The sequence below is a fragment of the Diabrotica virgifera genome, chromosome 6 (genome assembly GCF_917563875.1).
Source record: "Diabrotica virgifera virgifera chromosome 6, PGI_DIABVI_V3a".
In the NCBI taxonomy this organism is placed as follows: domain Eukaryota; kingdom Metazoa; phylum Arthropoda; class Insecta; order Coleoptera; family Chrysomelidae; genus Diabrotica; species Diabrotica virgifera.
Genome location: NC_065448.1, coordinates 36,066,022 through 36,089,898, shown reverse-complemented (window position 1 = coordinate 36,089,898; position 23,877 = coordinate 36,066,022). Strand labels below are relative to the sequence as shown.

At 32.5% G+C, this 23,877-nt stretch overlaps 1 protein-coding gene and 1 long non-coding RNA gene across 3 annotated transcripts in view; one reads left to right on the top strand and one right to left on the bottom strand.

Annotated features, from left to right (window-relative positions):
- Nucleotides 1-23,329, bottom strand: part of LOC126885863 (uncharacterized) — a 50,210-nt gene extending 26,881 nt beyond the window's left edge. The window contains exon 1 of the long non-coding RNA XR_007698471.1: nt 23,190-23,329. This is a non-coding gene — a long non-coding RNA (uncharacterized LOC126885863). The remainder of the gene's footprint in view (nt 1-23,189) is intronic.
- On the top strand, nt 818-23,473 carry LOC126878452 (zinc finger protein 239-like). 2 transcript variants are annotated; one of them, XM_050652636.1, is made up of 3 exons: nt 818-1,071; nt 1,219-1,531; nt 22,632-23,473. In XM_050652636.1, the coding sequence occupies exons 2-3, from the start codon at nt 1,288-1,290 to the stop codon at nt 23,462-23,464; spliced, it is 1,077 nt and encodes a 358-aa protein (XP_050508593.1). In that variant the 5' UTR covers nt 818-1,071; nt 1,219-1,287; the 3' UTR covers nt 23,465-23,473. The 2 variants fall into 2 exon arrangements, with proteins under 2 accessions (XP_050508593.1, XP_050508592.1); XM_050652635.1 differs by having other exon boundaries at nt 819-1,531.
- Nucleotides 23,474-23,877: the final 404 nt, after the last annotated feature.

The following is a 23,877-nucleotide window of genomic DNA, read 5'->3' as shown; positions in this document are numbered from 1 at the left end:
GACGATGTCAATTATTGTCTATTAGTTTACAGTTTTTATTGTATTATCTGTAACGATTTATTCTTAGTAATTTCAATTTCAGTTGGTTCCTTATCCTTCGTTTATAAAGTGTAGTGTGTAGTTTTGTTTTAGTTGCGAAAGAACTGGTGTTGTGTTAATAAAAAAAATAAACATGGTTTATTATTGTTGTGTACAAATCATAGAAAAGTTAGAAAATGCATAGGTAAATAGTAATTAGTTCATAACTGTTTTATCTGAAACAACGAATAAATACACGTACCTATATTCAGAAAAAAATTGTCTAACTTTTTTATATCCCTTTTCCTTACTAAATTTGACAGCAAAAATAACATATTTTGCAACTTGAGAATTCCGAATAATTTATGAGTATTACTTAGATATTATTTAAATAAAATACTTTAACAAGCTTAGTAAGTTTTGGTATTTTATTTTAATAATATAGGTGAGATTATTTCTTGTAAAATAACAAGATATTTTAATTAGTAACGAAATTGCCCGCAAGAGGCGCTAAACGGATAAAATTAATGCTTGTCCATTTGAATTTCCCGCCAAATGGTGATTAGTTAACACATCGCTCGCAAATGGCGTAAGGAACCAAATTTTTACAGTGAGTTGCCTATCTATCTGGTAATACTATAATACTATAAATATATTATTTATCTATGGGTGTATTCTTTGGTTATGATGTGATGTGTTTGGTGTTTAGTTAAGGGCCGGTTGTTCGAACGCTAATCAACAATGATCATTATCAAATATTTAATTACTGTCACCAACTGTCAACGTCAACTTTGTTTGGGTTGCTGAAAACATAATTAATTACAATAATTATGAGATTTATTAATCGATTATGTTATTAATTGTTATGTTAATTGATTAACTAGTCTCATAATTGTAATCAATTATATTTTCAGCAACCCAAACAAAGTTGACATTGACAGTTGGTGACAGTAATTAAATATTTGATAATAATCATTGTTGATTAGCGTTCGAACAACCGGCCCTTAGAGTTTAGATGTGAAGACAAGTAGCCTAGTGAAGCATGAGTAATGAGTACGACTAACCTATAAAATATAATTAATTAAAATTAAATTAATTTGTTATAAACTCTCTGCCCTCTGCTGTTCACTGTTCTTGTTGTCTATAATCTGAATATGTAATGAGTAATGAGTGTAATGTAAACTGAGTGTGAGTTTTCAGTTCAGAGTAGTGACTTCACTTTTTGAGTGTAAAATTATTATTGAAATACATAAAACAGTCTTATCAAAAATGGAAGTAAAACAAGAAAATAGCGAGGAAGCCCTGGCAACCTGTAAAGTAGAAATAGAATATAATGATTTGGGTGATGCTCTTTTGGATGGCTTTAAATGTGAAATTAAGAAAGAATCAACTAGCAAAAGTACACACTACACATATGATTATTTAGACTTAAAAGAACATCCTGTAAGTCCTAAAATAGAACAACATGACAATAAACTTGACCTATTTGAAGAAAACCAAAAGACTGAGAAAGGTTAGTAATATTTATTTTCAACAGTGTTGCCAGATGATGATCAGAACGAAAATATTGTACAATGCTGCAGAAATTATCGTTTTTTAAATGATTTTATCATACAACCAACTGCCCTTAATTTTTCGGTAGAAATCGTCAAATTTCGGTAGATTTTATTTTTTTACTTCTTTTGCTATCACATTGCAAAAAAGTGATACTTCAGGTATGAGTGTTCAAAAACTATCTTCATCATAATATTATATTATGATGATCAATAATCATCATTCATCATAAAAAATATTCAAAGTTCAAAATCGGTATACGTATACGCTAAAAAATGTATTTTCTCAACTTTTATAGCATTTTCTTGGCATTTTTTTTAATCCAAAGTAACTCCAATAGAGCCGCCTAACAGACGCAATACTAAATATATCAAGGATGCTTTAGTTTTGTTATAATGAATAGATTTATTTATAACAAAATAAAACTGCATATTTTTTCCTGTTGTAGACTTTTTAGAAAAATTTACCACAGGTGTACCTTTTAACAGTCCCAATACAAATATCCTCATCTTTGTTCAAATTAATAATGTGTGTTAGGATAATAAATAACAGTTATGTTATTAACATTTTTTATAAATTACAGTAAATATATGTAAATCAAAAATGAACAACCATTTTCAATTTCGTTGCAAAACGAAAATACAGCCGCCCCATATTCTAGTCCAATCAGAGAGTGCAGCAAGCACCTCTACCGTTTTCGAAACTTATTAGTCTCTCATCAGGGGGCACATATGCTGCTCTCTCTGATCCAACCAAAGCAAACCCCGGCGTGCAGTCACGGATTGCAACGAACGAAATGGCATAGATGCCCTAGCGGCAACTGCTAGCAAAAGACTAAGTTTTCAATCTAATGGCATATAAAATAACATAATGTTACTCTACATCCCTCCAGACTGAAAACAATGGAAAACTTCTCTGGTTACACCTCCGAGCCTTCTACAATTTGCAATTTACCATTTACAAATATATGTAATATTTATAAAATAAGCAAAAAAGGTTTTTTTTTCGATCAATTGTTTATGCATCTCAAATAATTCAGAAATTATCGTACATTTATTCATATTGATCATACATCGTACAATACCTTTAATTATCTTACAAATACGATAATGATCGTACGTCTGGCAACAATGATTTTCAAGGGGCTGCTTATTTCAATATATACTTCTTCTTTTTGTTTTTGGTTTCGCTGCAAGACTATGTTCTTGTAAGGAAGCTTTTGATGAGATGTGATGATTATAATTAAATGAGATTAATTGGGTCAGGTTAAGTATGATTAAAAATTAAAACATAAATTAAATGACAAATAGCAAAATATAACACGAATACATATAAACAGTTCAGCCTTGCAATTTGTAAGCTTATTTTGTTAATTGCTAGAAAACGCATTGCAGTTTATAAGCTTATTGGGTTAATTGCAAGAAAACGCATAATTACATTGACTGATTCTTCTGTTAAGGATATTGTATATAGAGAGCGGTGTTTTGAAGTTCATGGAAATGAATTTTGTGTATACTTATATCAAAATTAGGAATCACATTAATCAGGCATTCAAAAAAGATGTGGTTTAGATCCTCGAGGCGACCACATTCACAAAAAGGATTATCTTTTATATTCATTTTATACAGATGTTGTTTTGTTAAACAATGGCCTGTGCACATTCTAATGATGGTGGTAGTGTGTCTTCTATTTCTATATGGAAAATTTGAATACCAAGGTTTTGTGGGAAAGAAGTCTTGAATTGTTTTGTATTGCGAAGTCTTCTTCTGGACTAAAGATTTCCATTTTTCTTGGTACTCTTTTGTAATTTTTCCTCTGATGACTGATAGGGCATCCTGGGAATCCAGTTGTACTTCCATTGGTACATTCAGGTCTCTTCCTATTTTTGCCAGTATGTCAGTCTGGGTGTTACCAAATATATTGGAGTGTCCAGGTATCCAGGAAAGGAGAATTTTGGTGCCATTCTCATTGGCTGAAGAAATAAGTTTCTTTGTTTTTAGCGCCCTTATATCTGCTGAAGCAGATATGTTACATGTTTTAATATTGGTTATTGCATTGAGCGAATCAGAAAATATTATAGCTCTCTTTAGATGTTTTGTAGTTGCGACTTCCACTGCTTGATGTATTGCTATACTCTCTTCTTTGCTTATGCTTAGAGCTCCAGAAAGTCTTGAGGAGAAATTATATTCAATACTCGGGATGCATATTCCAAAACCTACCCTTTCTTTGTTTTTTGAGGCATCAGTATATTTATATAAAGATATGGTCTTTCCCATATTGTTCAGTAGTCATAAGGAATTTTTCTTTAATCATTGGGTCATATTTTTTGATATTACAATTTAGAATTGGAAGTGGATTCATCAGTGTATCATAGTCTAATTCATAGCATGGAAAATTTGCGGTTTTGTATATTTTTTTAAAATATGGAAAAAATATTCTAATGCCGAAACTAAGTATGGAATATTATGCCTTGTATAAAAATTAGGTTTGTTTATGTCTTTTACGTATTTCAATAAGGAGTAAGATTATGGGATGATTCTCAATAATGATGATTTTACTTAAAAATTTAGAGGCCAACAATAATCTTCTATGTTCTAGGTCCATTTGGGCAGACTCTGCCAAGATTGCCAAATTTGGTGTAGTTGAGTTTGTTGTTGCATTTTTGTGATGTTGGGTTGAATAGGAAGGAACCATAATCGAGGTGAGATCTGATCAAGGCATTAAAAACCATTAGGAGTGTTCGTGGGTCAGCTCCCCACCAGACTCTACATATTGCACGTAGGATGTTAATATTTTTCTTTGCCTTGAGTATAATATTGTCAACATGTAAGTCCCATGATAGATGCTTATGAAAAATTATGCCTAGAAATTTAACTTCATTTTTTAGAGGAATGGTTGTGTTGTTGATTTTGATTTCTGTTAGATTATCTCTTCTCCTACCCTTTGTGAACCATACAGCTTCACATTTGTCTTTGGACAAGGACAAGTCATGTTCTGCAAGCCAGTGTAATGTGTTTTCCAATTCTTTGTTTATTTTACTTACCATGCTTTGGATATCATATCCCTTAATATACAAAACCAAGTCGTCTACATATCCACATATTTTAACTTCATTATTGATAATACAAAACAATTCTGCTATATAAATATTAAACAAAATGGTACTTAAGGGAGAACCTTGAGGTAGCCCCTTAGTTGCCATGAAAGGTCCCAAAAAGTCACCATCATTAGATCTTGAATATAAAAGTCTGTTCTGTAAAATTTTGAACACAATATTATTTATTGCAGATGAAATATTTCAAAGTTTTAGTTTGCTATAAAGTTTGTATATATTGACATTATCATATGCTGCTTTGATATCAAGAAAGATGGCCAAAACCGATTGGGAGGATTCAAAGGCTTCCACAATTGTGGAATGAAGGAGGGTCAAGTTGTCAGCAGTGCCTCTACCTTTTCTAAAAGCTGTCTGATGGTTGGTGAATGAACAGTTATGTTCTAAGGACCAATCTAGGCGATTCTTGATTAATATTTCTAATGTTTTAAGCACACATGAGGATAAAACTATTGGTCTGAAACTACTGGCTAAGAGTGGATTTTTGTGTGGCTTTAAGATATTTATAACATTATGGTTTTTTCAATCTTCAGGCAGGTTGTCACCATTTAGACAATTATTGTAGATGTTCAACAGAAAATGTTTAGCTTGTAGTGGTAGATGTTTTATCATAAGGTAAGGAATGTCGTCCATACCTGGTGCTGAATTTTTTTTATTATTTACAGCATTGTTAAGTTCCCAGATTGTAAAAGGGGAAACTTGCTCGTTTATATCGTCAAGCTCAAAATTTGGATCAATAAAAACTGCAGACATGTTCTGTAGAATTTCTATTTTAATGTTATCTGCGGGGTTATGAAATGTCTGGCCGTAATTTTTGTTATTTGAGAATTTTTTAACTTTATTCCAAACATAGGTAGTGTTAGATTCCTTATTTAATGATTCACAGAAGTTTATGAATTTATTTCTTTTTTTAATTCTGAGGCTTCGTTTAGTTTGGGCGATTATACGTTTAGCGTTTATATAGTTCTCTAAGGAAACAGATTGTTTAAAGTTTTGAATTGCCTGTTTGCGGCTTTTAATCCAAAGTGAACATTCTTCATCCCACCACGGATTTGAAGGTTTACCCTGTGTTCTACAGTTTTTATAGGGAATTGAGTTATCTGCTACTTGATTAACTACCTTCAAAAACTCATTGTAATTAGAGTTTACCGGTAAATCAAGCATTCCTGTTATCATTCCAGTGTGGAATGTATACCAGTCTGCTCTTTTGATATTTTTCATTTTGTATGTTTGTGTATAGATGCTATCATTTTTGTTAAACTCATTGTTTATTATGACAAAGGTGGGGAAATGGTTGCTATTTCCACAATCTTGTATGACACCCCAAGTATAACATAGAGCCATATTATTACTTGCTATGGCTAGATCTACAGCGCTAAGATTATTATTAGGAGGTTGAAACAATGTTGCTGACCCATCATTTAGGATAATTAGTTCTTTATCAAAAATAAAATCATAAATATTTTTTCGTCCCTTATTGGTAGGACATTTATCCCATAGGGGATGGTGAGAGTTCAGATCACCTAGTATAATTAAGTTTTCTGTAGGTATATTTTCTATTGTTGAACTCAAGACAGGAAGAGTTATGGCATTATTTGTATTGGAGTAAATGTTTATTATGTATAAGTTACCAATTTTTGTTGTTATGTATTGGATTTGGTCTGAGTTGTACTTCTGAATTGTAGAAAAAATAATATTTCTTGATACAAGTAGCTACTCCACCATAACCGTCATCTCTGTCCTGTCTGATAACATTATAAAACTTCAAAGAAAAATTAAAATCTTGTTTAAGCCAAATTTCATTAATAGCAATTATGTCAGGGTCTTCTTTAAAAATTAAGTTCGTTATGTTTTCCCTGTTTGATTTGATACTTCTAATATTAAACTGAATAATTTTTAATTTCTTTTTTGAATTCATGATTATGTGATTTGATATATGTTTAATTAATTAAAATCAGAATCAGATTTATCCTCTTGGTCCATATAGGACTCTACATTTAATCTGGAAAATAAATGATTTTTAAGTAAATTTAAGTTTTCTGATGATGTATTACTAATAAAATTTAGGCATGAGTTTAAAAAGTCATTTGAAGAAAAGGTATCAATATTTTGAAAGTTTTGCGATGCACTGGATTGCCAGGCTTGATTGGAGTTTTGTGATAAATTAGCTAAGGTTCTTGATTTGAAAGGTTCTGAACGAGAAAATGAGCTAGTGGGGGTAGAAGTTGGCTTTTCTGGTCTTAATTGCTGTGTATATGTACTCTTTTCATTTGGTTGCTTATCTTGACGTTTTTGCACGACTCTCCGTTTGTTGTCGGAGTTTAGAACCACCTGTTGAAAGGAACGTTTTACTGTAGATGATCTAAAATTGTTTGTTCTACGTTGCGATGGTTCTATGGTGTTAGAATTATTTGTACTGGTACTTGGAGTATTTGGAAAATCTCTCGGGTTATAAATAAATTTATTGTTTGAGATGTACGATTTTGGAATGGCTTCACTTGCCTCAAAAAATGTCAAATTTTCATACGCCATAAGTTCTTTAATATTCTTTTGCCTTGTATATTCTGGGCAGCTTTTGTCAATAGATTTGTGAGAGTCCTTGCAGTAAAAACATTTTGTCATGCATACGTCTTCATGTTTGTTTTCCCCGCAATTAAAACATCTTTCTTTCCCTTTGCAGTTTGTTTTTGTGTGGCCAAATCTAAGACAGTTATAGCATTGTGTCACTGGGGCAATATATGTGTCCACTAGTCTTGGTATGCCATAAAAAAACACAGTTTTGGGCATAAGAACGCCTCGAAATGTAAATAGTGTCGTACCTGTGGGTTCATAAGAACCTCCTCCATCTTTAATTACTCTTCTATTTAATCTTTTTATATGTAAAATTTCAATGTCATTTCCTGTATCGCAACACCGAAGAAGTTCTTTTTCATCAATATATGTATCAATCTGTCTGACATACCTTTGCAGGTTACGAAGTTAAAAGGTATATATATCTTGTATCCCTGATTTAGAAGTTGAGTGTTTTTAAGTAGCATGTTAGCCGAGTGAAAATTGGCAAATTCAACTGAAACTCTATTGAGCCCTTTACTATCTATTTTTTTAACGTCATTAAGTTTGAGGTTGAATATATCTCGAGCTATTTTAATTGTATTGAATGTGCCAATTTTTATATTCGGTATATTTGTAGATTCAAGATATACTACAAAAGGTCCATGGTCTTTTTCGAAATATGTATTAACCTTTTTTCTTCCTGAGAATTATTATTGTCGGAAGTCTGATTTTGATTTTTTTCGGAATTATTAGTCATTGCAATTTTAGCCGGAGAAGAAGTATCAGGATAAGGGGGGACTGAGCCCCCCTTCTCCTCACTCATTGTAAGAAAAAATCAGTCAATGAAGTATTAATAACTAGAAAGCAAAAAGAAATAAAAAGAGCAAGCAAAATAGCATAAAAGAAAGCCGCTTGAAAGAAAATATAAGCAAAAATGCTCAACTTACCTATTGGGACCGTGCAAGTTCGGCAAAGCGACCTCTATTTCTACGCTCTGTACTTTTATTCGCACTTTTAATTATATTGGCCAATTATATTAGTCCTGGTTGCTGGATAATTGTCAAGGCCATAGTCCAAAAAAATAATAAGAAGAAAAAAATAAGATGCAGGTTATGTTTAGCAAACGTAAACAATTGTATGTAGTAAATAAAATTAGTTATTAAAATGCAGTACTGCAAGCAAAATACAATTAATTAAATTTACCTTTATATAATAATTGCATATCATATCAATATTGTGGAGCAATATATAATTTTTCTGCGTCAATGACAGAAGGTATGAAATATACGTCAATTTGACAATTTCAATTGACAATATGAATTATTTAAGATAGTTGCAATATTTCTCCGCGACTCGCGCATGGTCGTTTCTCGTTTCCCTTCCAAGTACTTGCACACCGCGAATATGCAAACACTTAAGCAACAACACCGGCGGTTGTTAGCTAGGTTTAGACCCTAAACTAGTGGCAAACTTTAACTGCTGCAAAACAGAAACTGTTCACACCTCGAAAGCGTAATGTCTAGTTTAGAAATATTAAATTTTTGGAAAATATTTCTTAAATTTAAAATACGCGGTCTGACGTTTGGTATTTTATTTGACGATCTTCAATATATACTTCATCTAATTTACTAACCGTTGCACGTCATCCGCGTCATAGCCTGTGACGTCGCATGATACCAACACGAAATATTTAGGCGGTAGGTGTGTTCTTTTTTAGAATCGCGTTGTCGAATACACTGGAATTACAGCCACTAGACATATTTTATTATATACGCGTAGAAATAATATTTGAAGATTTCTTTTAATGTTAACCTAAAGAAATACACAATAATATGTTTCATTTCATTTGTATAAATAGATTATAAAGCGTTTTTATGAAGCACATTTACTCGAATCACACTGTAACTGCCATCGAACGAAGATGACATTTTAGAATAAATTGGTAACATTTATTTGAACAGTTGTGGTGGTGACACTTCATATTTGTTTATATTCTTTACTATAAGTATCTGTTCTATTATATTTACTGTTTTTATTATTTACTTTACTATAAAAACATCCTCTACTATAAAAATATAAATTTCACCTAATTTTATCACGACTTGGAATAATCGAGGTATCTGACAACTTTTGTAGTTGTTATTGTAGACATATTATACTTGACTTTTATGTGTAATAAACGTGTTTAATAAATATTTTTTACAATGATATTGGTTGTTTACCTTCAAAAATAATTTCTTGTAATAGCAAAAAATATCTTAGAAGAAAGTTTATTGTGCATCAATTCACTTTTTATAAATTAAGCTAATACCGAAATACCGGTATTTTTATTATAAATACCGGTATCGAATACCGGACAAAAATCGTCCGGAATTCCGATATTGTAAGCCCTATATTGAAGTAAATAAATTATTATATTGTATGTAAATAAATACATTGAACTTAAAATTCAAATAAAATAACGTATTTCTCTAAGCTAAATATAAAATATTTAATGTTTTTGTGAAAACTTATTAAACACACTTTATTTTAGTAGTCATTGACACAAGCATTTCAGTTCTTCTCTATTATCTTTGGTTAGACCAGTTTGCGTGGAAAACGGGTCTTCGTGACATTCTTCAATTTAGTCTTTGTCCTGCGATTAGAAATTCTTTTATTAAAAGTTTGCGCATCTTTTTTTTTCTTTTCATTTTCCAATTTTTTTGGATGCGCTTTTCTTTCTGTTGCATTTTTAGCTATTCTTCTTGTCTTTTCTTTTCTTCTATTTTCTTGGAATATTGTTGCCACTGAGGTTGTTTGTATTTTCTAAAAAAAAGTCCCTATTTCAATAAATCATTGAAACTGCCTATCCAAAAACTGCGTTTTTGTTGCAGGAAATCCACAGGCTGCAATCCGAAATATAGTCATGCTACCAGTAAGTTTTCTTCTTCTTCAGTTTGTGTGGCCCCTAATCCAGATTTCTTTTCTAAAAAAGTTCTACCCTTTACTTTATCCTGTAGAGTTGATCTTAGTACCTTATACAACTTGCTAGCTGTTTTAAATGGCATTCCTGACTGAACAGTTATAACAGCTTTGTTGATATCTTCTGAAGAATATTGAATTCTCGTTTTCTTTTACATTGTTAATTTCTTAATTTTAGTATAAAACAAAGAATTTCCAATTATCGGCACTTGTAGGCATGTATTATCGGCAGTGTTATACTCGGTCAAATTATGGCTATTTCTAGTAGAGATATGGGATGCCGAAAATTGGTACAGAGAATTATCGTTTTTTATTGTATATAATGACCAAACATTTGTCATAGTAAGTTAAAAGATGACGGTAAAATCAACTTATATAGAGTCTAATGCATATAACCAATTATCGGCACTACAGCTGATGATCGGATCATTTGCTAATATTTACGTATCTATTATCGCCACCCTCAAAATACTGCAAATAGCTATAGAAAAACAGTTTTTGGCCAACAAATAATCAAAATCAACTATTTCTCAACATATAAAACTAAATAAAACGGTTATTCGAAATTTTAATCAGGAATTATAGCATTTAGTAGCTTACCTGTTTCTTAACACATACAATAAGAAACACTTCCCATAAGAGCTTGGCGCTAACTGGCCAATATATTTTTAAATGTGATTACAGTTTTCGTCTGACGATTGGCATATTCTTCATACGCGTAGATAAAGGTTCTTATAAATTAGTGAAATACTTTTGTTCAACAATCGCGTGCAAGAATTCTTATTTTTTTCGATTATGTAGAATTACTGCCGATAATTGGGGCAGTGTCGAAAATAGGAGCGTTTACCTATATTCCCAGTACTACTTTACGGGGTTGAAATATGGACCCTGACAGAATCGCTTTTAGACCTAAAACCTAGAAGCATTTGAGATGTGGGTCTACCGCCGTATTCTGAAGATCAGTTGGGTAGAAAGAGTTACAAACGAAAGGGTTTTGCAACGCTTGAATAAAAGTTGCGAAGTAGTGAACAAGGATAAAAGGCGCAAATTGGAATACTTTGGTCATATAATTCGTCACCCAGAAAAATATGACATACTTCACCTTGTCATGCAAGGTAAAATAATGGAAAAAAGAAGTGTGGGCCGCTGTACAACTTCTTGGCTTAAAAACCTACACCAATGGTTTGGGAAAACTAGCACTGAACTATTTCGTGCGGCTGTAAATAAGACAGTGATTGTTAATATCCTGGGCAACATGAGAGCCAACGATCGACAAGCGGTCTCGCCACCTTAACGACGTTCTACACCTTCGTTGCGTGGTATGCCTCTCAGAGGAAAGGGGGGAGGGAAACTTATATGCAAGCGAAAGTTGGTAACAATGCATTTATAGCAGAATACTCAAATCATATGTTTCAGTAGTGAATACTTTATAAAAATAAATTATAATAAATCACGGAGTATACGGAATAAATTACGGAATTAATTATAATAAATAAATTAAAAATAAATGGTACGGTAAACAATCCTCATTGTTTAATATGTTATTTCTTACAAAAAAAAAAACTTTTAATTTAAACACAAATAATTAAAAATCGTAAATTTGGGTCAAAAGTTATTAACTTTTTCACGAGGAAAATAAACTTCCTGTAGCTGGCTGTATACCATAAATCACAAAAATACCAAGTTTTTTGTAAAAGGTATATATTAAAATACCCTAAATAAGGGTCACAATACAAAACGTTTTCGGATTAAGGAATCCATCATCAGTGTTTAAAAGCCAAAATTTGCATGCCTGAGCCACCAAAATGTATAGGGTAAAACCCGTTAAATGTAAATCATAAAGTTATTTTACATATTTATATAAAATTCATCGGATGTTATAGATAAACCTGGATGTTACCCAGGGCAACACAGGACTCTCCCCACGTTCCACGAAAAAGTTCCAACCACGTGGGGAGAGTCCTGTGTTGCCCTGGGTAACATCCAGGTTTATCTATAACATCCGATGAATTTTATATAAATATGTAAAATAACTTTATGATTTACATTTAAAGGGCTTTTACCCTATACATTTTGGTGGCTCAGGCATGCAAATTTTGGCTTTTAAACACTGATGATGGATTCCTTAATCCGAAAACGTTTTGTATTGTGACCCTTATTTAGGGTATTTTAATATACAGGGTGTCCCGAAAAGATTGGTCATAAATTATACCACACATTTTGGGGTCAAAAATAGTTCGATTGAACCTAATTTACCTTAGTACAAATGTGCTCATAAAAAAAGTTACAGCCCTTTGAAGTTACAAAATGAAAATCGATTTTTTTCAATATATCGAAAACTATTAGAGATTTTTTGTTGAAAATGGAGATGTATCATTATTATGGCAGGAACATCTTAAAACAAAATTATATTGAAATTTTTCCACCCCATAAAAATTTTATGGGGGTTTTGTTCCCTTAAACCCCCCCAAACTTTGGTGTATGTTCCAATTAATTCATTATTGTGGTACCATTAGTTAAACACAACGTTTTTAAAACTTTTTTGCCTCTTAGTATTTTGTCGATAAGCCAGTTTTTATCGAGATGCGGCTTCTTTTTTATATGTTTACATAAACACTTAAAGGGAGTTTTGTTCCTTTAAATCCTCCAAATATTTGTGTACGTTATAAATAAACTATTATTGTGGTACCATTAGTTAAATACAGTATTTTTAAAACTTTTTTGCCTCTTAGTCTTTTTTTGAAAGTCACCTTTTATCGAGATGTGGCTTCTTTTTCAAAATATACCTAAACATGTAAATTATAAATAAATTTTCAGATTATTAACAGGTCGCTACAATCGTACTTAACCATATACAAATATGTGGTGGATTCGACAAATATTCAAAATATCTCGATAAACACTGGCTTATCGAAAAAGTACTAAGAGGCAAAAAAGTTTTAAAAATATTGTGTTTAACTAATGGTGCCACAATAATAATTTAATTGGAACGTACTCAAAAATTTGGGGGGGTTTAAGGGAACAAAACCCCCATAAAATTGTTATGGGGTGCACAAATTTAACTTTAATTTTTTTTAAGATGTTGCTACCATAAGAGTGCCACATGTCCATTTTCAATAAAAAATCTCTAAGAGTTTTCGATATATGAAGAAAAATCTATTTTCATTTTGTAACTTCAAAGGGCTGTAACTTTTTTGTGTGCACTATTGTATATAGGTAAGTGAGGTTCAATCAACCTAGTTTTGACCCCAGAATCTGTGGTATAATTTATGACCAATCTTTTCGGGACACCCTGTATACCTTTTACAAAAAACTTGGTATTTTTTTTATTAACTTTTTAATAATTCCCATAAGAGCCCATGTTAAAACTTAATTTTGACCCTTAATAGTAATTAAACGACACGGTAATTTTTTTTTTTAAATCAAGTCTTAGTTTTTTGAAGTAAACCAGTGGCGGCTCGTCAGAGTCGGCAGTGCCGACCCACACATTTATGGACACATTATAGATTTTTTAAATATTTAATTTAATCGGAGTTGATGATATTCGTTTCTGTGAAATAAAAAATATATATGTGAGATAATACAGACTAAATTTTATTCATTGTTTTTAAAAGAATTCGATCCCGATACGTTAGTTAAGTGATCCCTGTGCGCTGTGCGTAAGAGACTTTTCAAATTAATGATCCTATAGCCATGCACCCGCACCCGATTGCGATTGTGTGAATTCTTATTATAAAGCCCGGCACGGCATGCCGTCCCCAGATCGACGATTTGCTTATAATAAAAAGCTATGGAATATTAGCCGATAGGCAACCAATTATACATTCCCTGTATTTATTTGAATGGCAAGTACGGCAGCGGGTACCTCTGCCGAGCGGTGATCTGCAAACGGCAGAAAGGCACGTACGTAGCCACGTATTGCCTTGCTAGCGCGCCCGGGATAAAATTATGAAATAGGTAAGTAGTTTTACGTCGTTTAATTATTATTGATATTGTAATTCTTTTAAGTTGTTAGGAATTACCATTTAGGGGACAGGATGTATCGGAGCATTCGTTAAATCAAGTTAATTATAGAGAACAAATAAAATTGTTTAACAAATACGATATGGAATTTTCTAATTTATTTTCTGACTCGAAGAATATAGCGGCGTACCTAAAACAGCACAGAATGAAAGAATCAATTGGTAGTTACATTTTGATCCTTTTCGGTAGAAGTAGAGGTAACATGTCATTCACAAGTATCAATAATTGTTCTTCGATACGTGTTACGTCTAATATTTATGAGAGGTTGTTAGGTTTTCAGACGTGAGTAGAAGCCATAAGACAGAATATATTTTTGGTGTTTTAATTTAAAGGACAGATTAAAATTTTTTGATATCAAAAATAAATTGGTAAGGCAAATTTATGACGGGGCTGTCTTGATGTCCAGTGAATTGTATGGTCTCCGGACAAAAGTTAAAACAATTGCACCAAGCAAAACTATTATTTACTCACTGTTAGTTATAAGTCATTGACCTCTTTGATTATTCAAAATTTAAAAGTTACGCCAAAGAATTTTCAAAATATCTATTAGACAAGTTCATTAAAAATTATCCATCATTTTTTAATCAAATAAAATAAGAAAATGGATTAACAGTTTTATATTCTGATCCAAATATTTTCGGAAGGTGGGATAAGTTACAGACTATGTATAATTTTATATACTGCAATTCATTAGGTAAAACAAACTGTTCCCGAAATTAATAAATTATTGTGCTCAAATGTGGGCAAATTCTGTCTCAAATGAACGGGATTTCTCTTGTCTCAAAAGAGTCAAAACGTATTGTCGAAACACCATGAAACAAGAGAGAATGTCAAACTTGTCTCAAATGTCGATAGAAAAAAACTTTTAAAATCCCTCCAAAACAATAATAAATTTTACAATTAAGTTATAACCCATTTTGCTACTTCGAAACAACATAGACTAGAGTTAATTTATAAACAGGTATAGTTTCTAAATTTATAGGAAAAAAAAACAAAAACCAAAGATCTCCTATGAAATTGAAGCCTTTGGAGACAAAACCTTGCCGACCCTGTCCCTAAAGCCACGAGCCGCCACTGAAGTAAACTATAACATACTAAAATTTCATCAAATCCTTAATTCTTTGCCGAATGTGTAGAACGTCGTTAAGAAGAAGACCGGAAGATCCAGAAACTTACGATTTACAAACGGAAAATAAACATAGTCAAATAATGGACACAGTTAGAAAATGGGGCTTATATTTTGACGGATCCAAAGACCCCACAGAATTTTTGGAGAGACTACACGAACTAATAACCTGTCACCGGATTCGAGACGTTGAAAAGCGCTACCAGAAGTATTTAGCAGTGGCGGCTCGTGGTCTTAGAGACAGGGTCGGCAAGGTTTATTTGTATCCTCATATAGGTGTACCATCAAACTAAAAGGCTTAAATATCATGTTATTTTTTGTTTTTTTTTATTTGATGTACTTGACGTTCTCTCTTGTTTCATGGTGTTTCCACAATACGTGTTGATTCTTTTGAGACAAGATAAATCCGGTTTATTTGAGGCAGAAATTGGTGGTAATAAGAAAATTGATGAACAGTTTGTTGTAATGGATTGCAGTACTTACTACATATAATTATACATACATATCGTCCCTTAGCTAACAACACCGCATAAGTAATTTTTACCAACTTTACAGGAGACGAAAAAAACTACTTTTTGAAACACCGCCTAAGTTTAAAAAAATACCGTTAGTAAACACCGCATAAGTTATTTTATTATCATTCCTTTCTATACTAATAAGCGTAAATAAATAAACATTACTTTATTATATAGCTTACCTCTTAAGCTTCTATAAAAACTTCTTGGATACTAGACTTTTCAGCAGTAAAACTCACGTACAAACATATAATCACAGAGCGACTTGTGCGGTGTTGACCATGATACAGGTTGACGACTTGCGCGGTGTCACTACTTTTTGAATTACGGCATCTGATTGACTGAAATCTAAATCATGTGACAAATGGTTAGATGCGCAATGAGCAGACCTATCCAACGGTATGTATATGTCAAAACCGTTAATTTTCGACTTGAGCGGTGTTGTAACCTAAGGGACGATGTTTTGTAACTTATCCCACTTTCTGAAAATATTTGGATCGGCATAATTTTTAAGTACCTAACTTGTAATAATAAATATCTTGGAAATTCTTTGGCGAAGGTAACTTTTAAATTTTGAATCGTCAAAGAGGTCAAACATTTGCAAATCTTCAAAATTCAAAAACGAGTATCTATTTGCATATAATAGTATACCTACTCGTTTTTCGAGATATGTATCATATCGTTGTCTTTTTTGGGATGGTTCGGAAATATCAAGCGAATCCAAAACGTCACTGCGTATATATTGGAAACTACTATCATTACGAAAATCTCTGAGATTTTGCACCAGCTTTCGTATTCTATTTTTGGAATAAATAACGTCAGTTGACTGATTTTGAACAACAATGAATATCTTGGGCAAACTCTGTCTTAAAAATATTTAAAAGAATATTAAAAGAGTAATTATTTAATAAAGTTCTCAAACCGATTGCTTCACGGATCGAGGTATCGCCACTTTCAAAATCGTCGCTTTCGATAATAAAATCAAAAACTTCCAAAAGCTGTTCACGAAAATCTGTTACTAAAACTACCAGAGATAATCTGCTTAGATAAAACTAACCGAGATTTAAAATTTCATCGCGTTTGACAAACTGTTTGCTTTTTTTTTCGAAACAAATTTGGTCTAAGCCAGTAATCCGTTTAGGTGAGCTAAACTGGCAAGAAAAGACGATATTCTTTATTTTTTTACACGTATCATGCAAAACTAAATTCATTATATGCGCATAATAGTGAGTAAATAAAGCTTGTGATGCAATAGTTTTAACTTTTGCCTAGAGACCATTCAATTCACCACACATCACAGCATCGCCGTCATAAGATTGCCCCAGTTCTTTAAAACACCAAAAATATATTTTGCCTTATTGCTTTTACTCACTTCTCCAAAATCTAAAAACCTCTCATAAATATTACCACGTAACGCGTATCGAACAACAATAATTGATAATTGTGAATGACATGATAATCAGAAGTTTCATCTACTTCCAGCAAAAAGCAAATGGTTTTCTAAATCTCAGATTCTATAACGTTATTCAAAATGTAACTATTTGATTATATGTATTAGTTCATTCTGTATTACGAATACACTTCGAATCAGAAAGTAAATATTTCTAAAACAATAATTTTATTAATTTCTATAATTACTTTGATTTTTAACAAATGCTTCGATCCGTCATGTTCACTAAATGATAATTCCTGACAACTTAAAAAAATTACAATATCAACTAAACGACGTAAAACGGCTTGATTATTTTTGACAATTATTTCTGCCGATGCCCGATGCATCCAAATGAAACACCGACCGGCAGATCGATGATGTGCCGTACCTGCCTACGGAGAGAATGCATGTTCGCTTGCTCATCGACTTGTTATTTCGTTGAGTTTTACGTGTAAATTGTCAAGCTACGGATGAGTTGGGCTCGGCTAGCCGAAAAGTCAGATGAATGGCTCGGATCATTCATTTTTTGAGAAGTCTGTTATGCGCAGGGATCACTTAACGCTCGGATTGATCAAATCCTTTTAAAAACCATGAATAAAATTTAGTCTGTATTATCTGACAGATTTTTTTTACTTCACAGATACAAATATTAAAAAAATCTATATCTATAAATGTGTGGGTCGGCACTACCGACCCTGCCGACCCTGACCGGCCGCCACTGGTATTTAGGGGAAAAGCGATATTATGGTTCCGAAACAACGTCGACTTCTGGGTAAATTGGAACAATTTCAGGGAGGATTTCAACCTCGATTTTAAATCAGCAAACTGGCTAGACGATTTGGAAGACCAAATTAGAACAAGAACGCAGAAAACAAATGAACAATTTAAAGATTTTCTATTAGATCTTCAAACTCTAATCAGAAAGTACGGCAAAATGGACAAAACACAAGAATTAAAAAGAATTTACAAAAACATGCTCCCAAATTACAAACTACATAATATCAAGGAAAAAGATGGCATGTCCGTCAAAGACATGTGCCAGACTAATCCCTTTCACATTAATAAATAAATGCAATTGCTATCGTCGTTTAGTATCATTCATTCATGTATCGAATATCGTCACATCGGCATGAGGTTTACGAAAGTCAGATATGTAGGTTGTAATTAACAAGTAATTATCTGATTAAAACAGTGAATTTATTACATGTTAATTATTTTTAATTTCTTGTGACGTATCTAATGTAGGTTTAGCCAATAAATCAAAGTTATGCGTTTAAAAGAGCATATTATTTGAAAAATAAGGAGTACCATAATGTGTCATAATTATAATCTCTTTTATGCAGGTAAAAACATTGTTTAGTATGTATTTCTTAAATCCACACAATCATTGGAAAATGATTCATGGTATGTATTTAAAAATATCTGTTAATGACACTGTTATCGACAAAGTCGATCAATTTCAAACTTGTCATCATATTAGACTTTTGTTTATCGTTAAAAATTAAATGATGATTGTGAATTATATTTTTTGTGTTATTTAGGGCCGGTTGTTCGAACGATAATCAACATTGATCACTATCAAATACTTAATTACTGTCACAACTGTCAATGTCAACTTTGGCTGGGTTGCCGAAAACATAATTATTGATGACAATTATGAAATTAGTTAATCAATTATGTTAATAATTGTTATGTTAATTGACTAACTAATCTCATAATTATAATTAACTACGTTTTCAGCAACCCAACCAAAGTTGACATTGACAGTTGTGACAGTAATTAAATATTTGATAGTGATCAATGTTGATTAGCGTTCGAACAACCGGCCCTTAATATTTTAGCAAAATACATAATCAGCAAAAATCTTATTTAAAACATGCGAACCGTTTTTGCAATCACAATCAATGCAGTGTTTAACTTATGCTTGTTATTATAAAGGTATGTAGAAATAAAATACTCAGTGTAAGATATCTTTTTATGCACCCGCTTATGATCAAATTCGATGTTTTCGAAAGTCATACCGCTACGACTACTAGGGACGTGTAAGATATTTTTAAAACGTTACTAATAGTTACAAGTACGGAACTACCGTTTTTTAGTTGCCTACTCAATTCAGTACAAGGATCAGATACATCAGTATTTTGTAATCAGTATTTGTACTCAGTACCACTGAGAACCGGTATCAAAAGTAACCGTTACACGTCCGCACTGATTTTGCCCGTCTCTATTCGTTACGGCGACAGCCGACGGTCGGGTTGGCTTGTGTTCAATATGCGGTGCCCTAGAAAAATAACTACACAGGTCACCCGTCCCGCCGGCGCAGGTCGTGACTCGCTTAGGTTCAATTTGCGCCGGGGCTTATAGGATGGGTAAATCAAAACGTCGAAATCGCTCAACACGCCAAATTGAATGGGTTCGGAATGTGGTCGGGACTCACCTATTATATATACATATACGCCAGTCAATGAGAGCAAGCACAGGATATTACCTCGGAAGTCTATCCTACTGCATGGATTTTAATGAAATTTTGGGAATAGCCTTTACTTATCTCCTAATTCAAAGTCTACCCTATATACTATGGCGCTTTTATCTTGGGGGCGGTTCCCACCCTTCTCGAATCTGGAATTTTTTTTACAATAACCACGGAACAGCTAGAGAAAACTGATCTATAATTTTTTTTTGAAAACTCAATACTTTTTGAGTTATTCGTGGTTGAAAATTGCCCATTTTCATTAAAACATAACACCTTTTCGAACGGTTTTTTGCGAATATGTACCTTAAAACTATGCATCTAACTAAAAAACTATATAAAACATTTTTGTAGCTTATAAAGACACAAAGAGATTCATTCCTTCATAAATCTTCTAGTTATGATACAAAAAGAGATATAGTAGGTAAAAAGAGTTGTTTTTTTTTGGTGTATGCTCAAATCGGTGTACTCAACTTGAACTAACAGAGAAACGGTCGATGTTAGGTGTATAATGCTACCTATACCCTTTTTAGTGCTTGAAAAGACCTTTAAAATCAGCAATATTAAATGTCGATTTCATTTAAACTAAGCGAGATATGCAGCAAAAAAATTGATGACTAATGTATTTTAAGATAAAAGTACATTTAACCCCTTATCCACCAGAATTTAAATGCATCGTTTTCCTTCTACAATACCTTATAGTGTTATTTCTATGTTCAAAAAGTTGGACGGGTTTAAAATGATTAGTTTTTAAAAAAAATAAGATCAAATTATAGAGACCATTTCTAAATTTTCTTAAAAATCTTCCTTTTTTTCCATGTAACTTGAAAACTATTAGGGCCAATTTCTCATATCGAGTTCAACTCCAGTTTAACCTGAACTTTTAATAAACGTCAGTTTAAAGTCAAAATCGTCTTTCTCAATTCACGTTCAACCGATGGAAGTTTAAACTTGAACGATGCTTGAACGGTGGAATTCGGCCGTTCAAAGATTTCAGAACTCAGTTCAGATGATTTCATGGATTACGCATGCGTTGTATTAACACGAAACGCTGTCATAATATAAATATATCCTATTTTATTATATTAAGCCTAACGATAAACGATAACATTATTTTTGTTTTTATAATATTTATTTATAATTATTAAAATGACTATTTGACTATAAATACTTCAATTTAACTTTATTCAAAAACAGCATAAAAAAGGTAGTTCAAAATGGCGACAGTTTTTTACCTTTTACCATCTATTGGCATTTCTCGAAAGCTGTAGAATGTGCACTGACATGAACGTGCAATGAGAAATGCATTCCAAACAAATCCGAAGTTCACCGGTGAACCTGGTTCAACTGAACTATAGATTACCGCAGGTATGAGAAATCGACCCTTAGAGATACAGTAATGAAAAACAAAAATAAAAATTTTATCTAAAAAACCTACATTTTTGTATGGTATCTTTTTTTTTTGTACCTCTTATCATTTTCGAGTTACATGGAGAAAAAAGATTTTTTAAGAAAATTTAAAAATGCGCTCTATAATTTGATCTTATTTTTTTTTTCAAAAACCATTCAAGAACTACAATAGGTATTGATAGCATTATACACCTAAAATCGACTGTTTCTCTGTTATTTCAAGTTGAATACACCGATTTGGGCATGCACCAAAATAAACAAACTCTTCACCTACCATATCTCTTTTTGTATTATAACTAGGTATGGTGGTTCCTGTTTATCTGAACCATCTCAGATAGTTAAGGGGTGGTTACCCCCCTACTATAGGGGTTGATGAAGTAACACTACTCACAGTAAATACATTTATTTATAAGTCGAAGTAACTACGGTAAAGAGTTGGTGGCTAAATGTTTATCCTCTGGGATCTCAAATACCAATGATTAATCTTTACGCAATGAATTTAGAACGTCGAATGTGGAATCCCCTGTTTATGTTTTGGTATATATAAAAAGTGAAAGTGTTTGTATTATAAATGCTGAATCAACTTGATTATAAATAAAGAATAATATTTGCTGCTGCAAGCTGACCTTGTATCAAAAACTGATACACTGGTGTGGTAATATGGGTCAATCATGTGTATGATAAACAAAACGTATTTGTTTTACCAAGGACATTTAAATATTAAAAGAATTTGTCTTGTACTTAATAAGATGGTTACTAACAGATGCTGTGAATCCCAATACATAGGGCCAAATCTTTGTTTTTGTATAAGCTACAAAAATGTTTTATATACTTTTTTTAGTTAGATGCATAGTTCTTGAGGTACATACTCGCAAAAAACCGTCCGAAAAGGTGTCATTTTTCAATAAAAATCGCCAATTTTCAACCACGAATAACTCAAAAAGTAGTTGGGTTTTCAAAAAAAGTTATAGAACGGTTTTTGCCTAGAATTAGGTTATCTAGTAGGCACTTCCGTGGTTATTTCGAGCAAAAAATTTACTACCTACGTGAAGGGTTGGGAACGGCCCCTAAGATAAAGAGCGCCATAGTATATAGTGTAGACTTTGTTTCTTGAGCTATTCCCTACTTGCTGTGAAAATATCAAGTAAATCGATGTAGTAGGATGGAATTCGGAGCCAATTGACTGCCCTAATACTGTAGAAGTAAAAAAGACTTTCTTTTGTAGAGAATTTCCCTTAAATTATAGGGATTTCTCTTTTTATGTCACCTATTATACCTTCTTGGTTATTCTCCGTTCGGCTCACCGAGAATATTCAAATGGCTTTCCGTTTCGTCTTTTATACTGTCAAAGACGGTAGAATAACACATTTTATTTAATATATTGGCGTACTCTAGACTCTAGTCTAGACGATACAATTATATTATCGTCACAATATTATAGTTAGTTTGTATTTTAGGATATCTCCAAGAGGAAAATAAAATGGAAATTACTGAGACACCAATTGGACATTCATCTTATGAAGGAAGTTATATGAGTCCACATGCTGAAGGAACAACATTAAATGAGAATATGAAAGTTACGACCGGACAAGGACCTTACAAGTGCGAAATTTGTTTTAAAGAATTTGATAATAAGAGTAATTTAAAAAGACATTTAAGATCACACACTGGTGAAAAACCTCACAAGTGTGAAATTTGTTTAAAGCGATTTGTTAAAGCAGGTGATATGAAAATACATATGAGAGTGCACTCTGGAGAAAAATCTCACAAGTGCGAAATTTGTTTGAAGCAGTTTAGCCGAGCAGATAATTTGAAAGCGCATTTGAGAGTGCACACTGGAGAAAAACCTCACAAGTGTGGAATCTGTTTTCAGCAGTTTAGTCGAGCAGGTAATTTGAAAGCGCATTTGAGAGTGCACACTGGAGAAAAACCTCACAAGTGTAAAATTTGTTTTCAGCAGTTTAGTCAAGCAGTTCATTTAAAATTCCATTTGAGAGTGCACACTGGAGAAAAACCTCACAAGTGTGAAATTTGTTTTCAGCAGTTTAGTCAAGCAGTTCATTTAAAACTCCATTTGAGAGTGCACACTGGAGAAAAACCTCACAAGTGTGAAATTTGTTTTAAGCAGTTTAATAGAGCAGATACTTTAAAAATACATTTGAGAGTACACACTGGAGAAAAACCTCACAAGTGTGAAATTTGTTTTCAGCAGTTTAGTCAAGCAGGTCATTTGAAAGTCCATTTGAGAGTGCACACTGGAGAAAACCTCACAAGTGTGAAATTTGTTTAAAGCGATTTGTTAAAGTAGGTGATATGAAAATACATATGAGAGTGCACTCTGGAGAAAAACCTCACAAGTGCGAAATTTGTTTGAAGCAGTTTAGCCGAGCAGATAATTTGAAAGCGCATTTGAGACTACACATTGGAGAAAAACCTCACAAGTGTGAAATTTGTTTAAAGCGATTTGTTAAAGCAGGTGATATGAAAATACATATGAGAGGGCACTCTGGAGAAAAACCTCACAAGTGCGAAATTTGTTTGAAGCAGTTTAGCCGAGCATATAATTTGAAAGCGCATTTTAGAGTACACACTGGAGAAAAACCTCACAAGTGTGGAATCTGTTTTAAGCAGTTTTTTACAGCAGGTCATTTGAAAACACATTTGAGTGTGCACACTGGAGAAATACCTCACAAGTGTGAAATT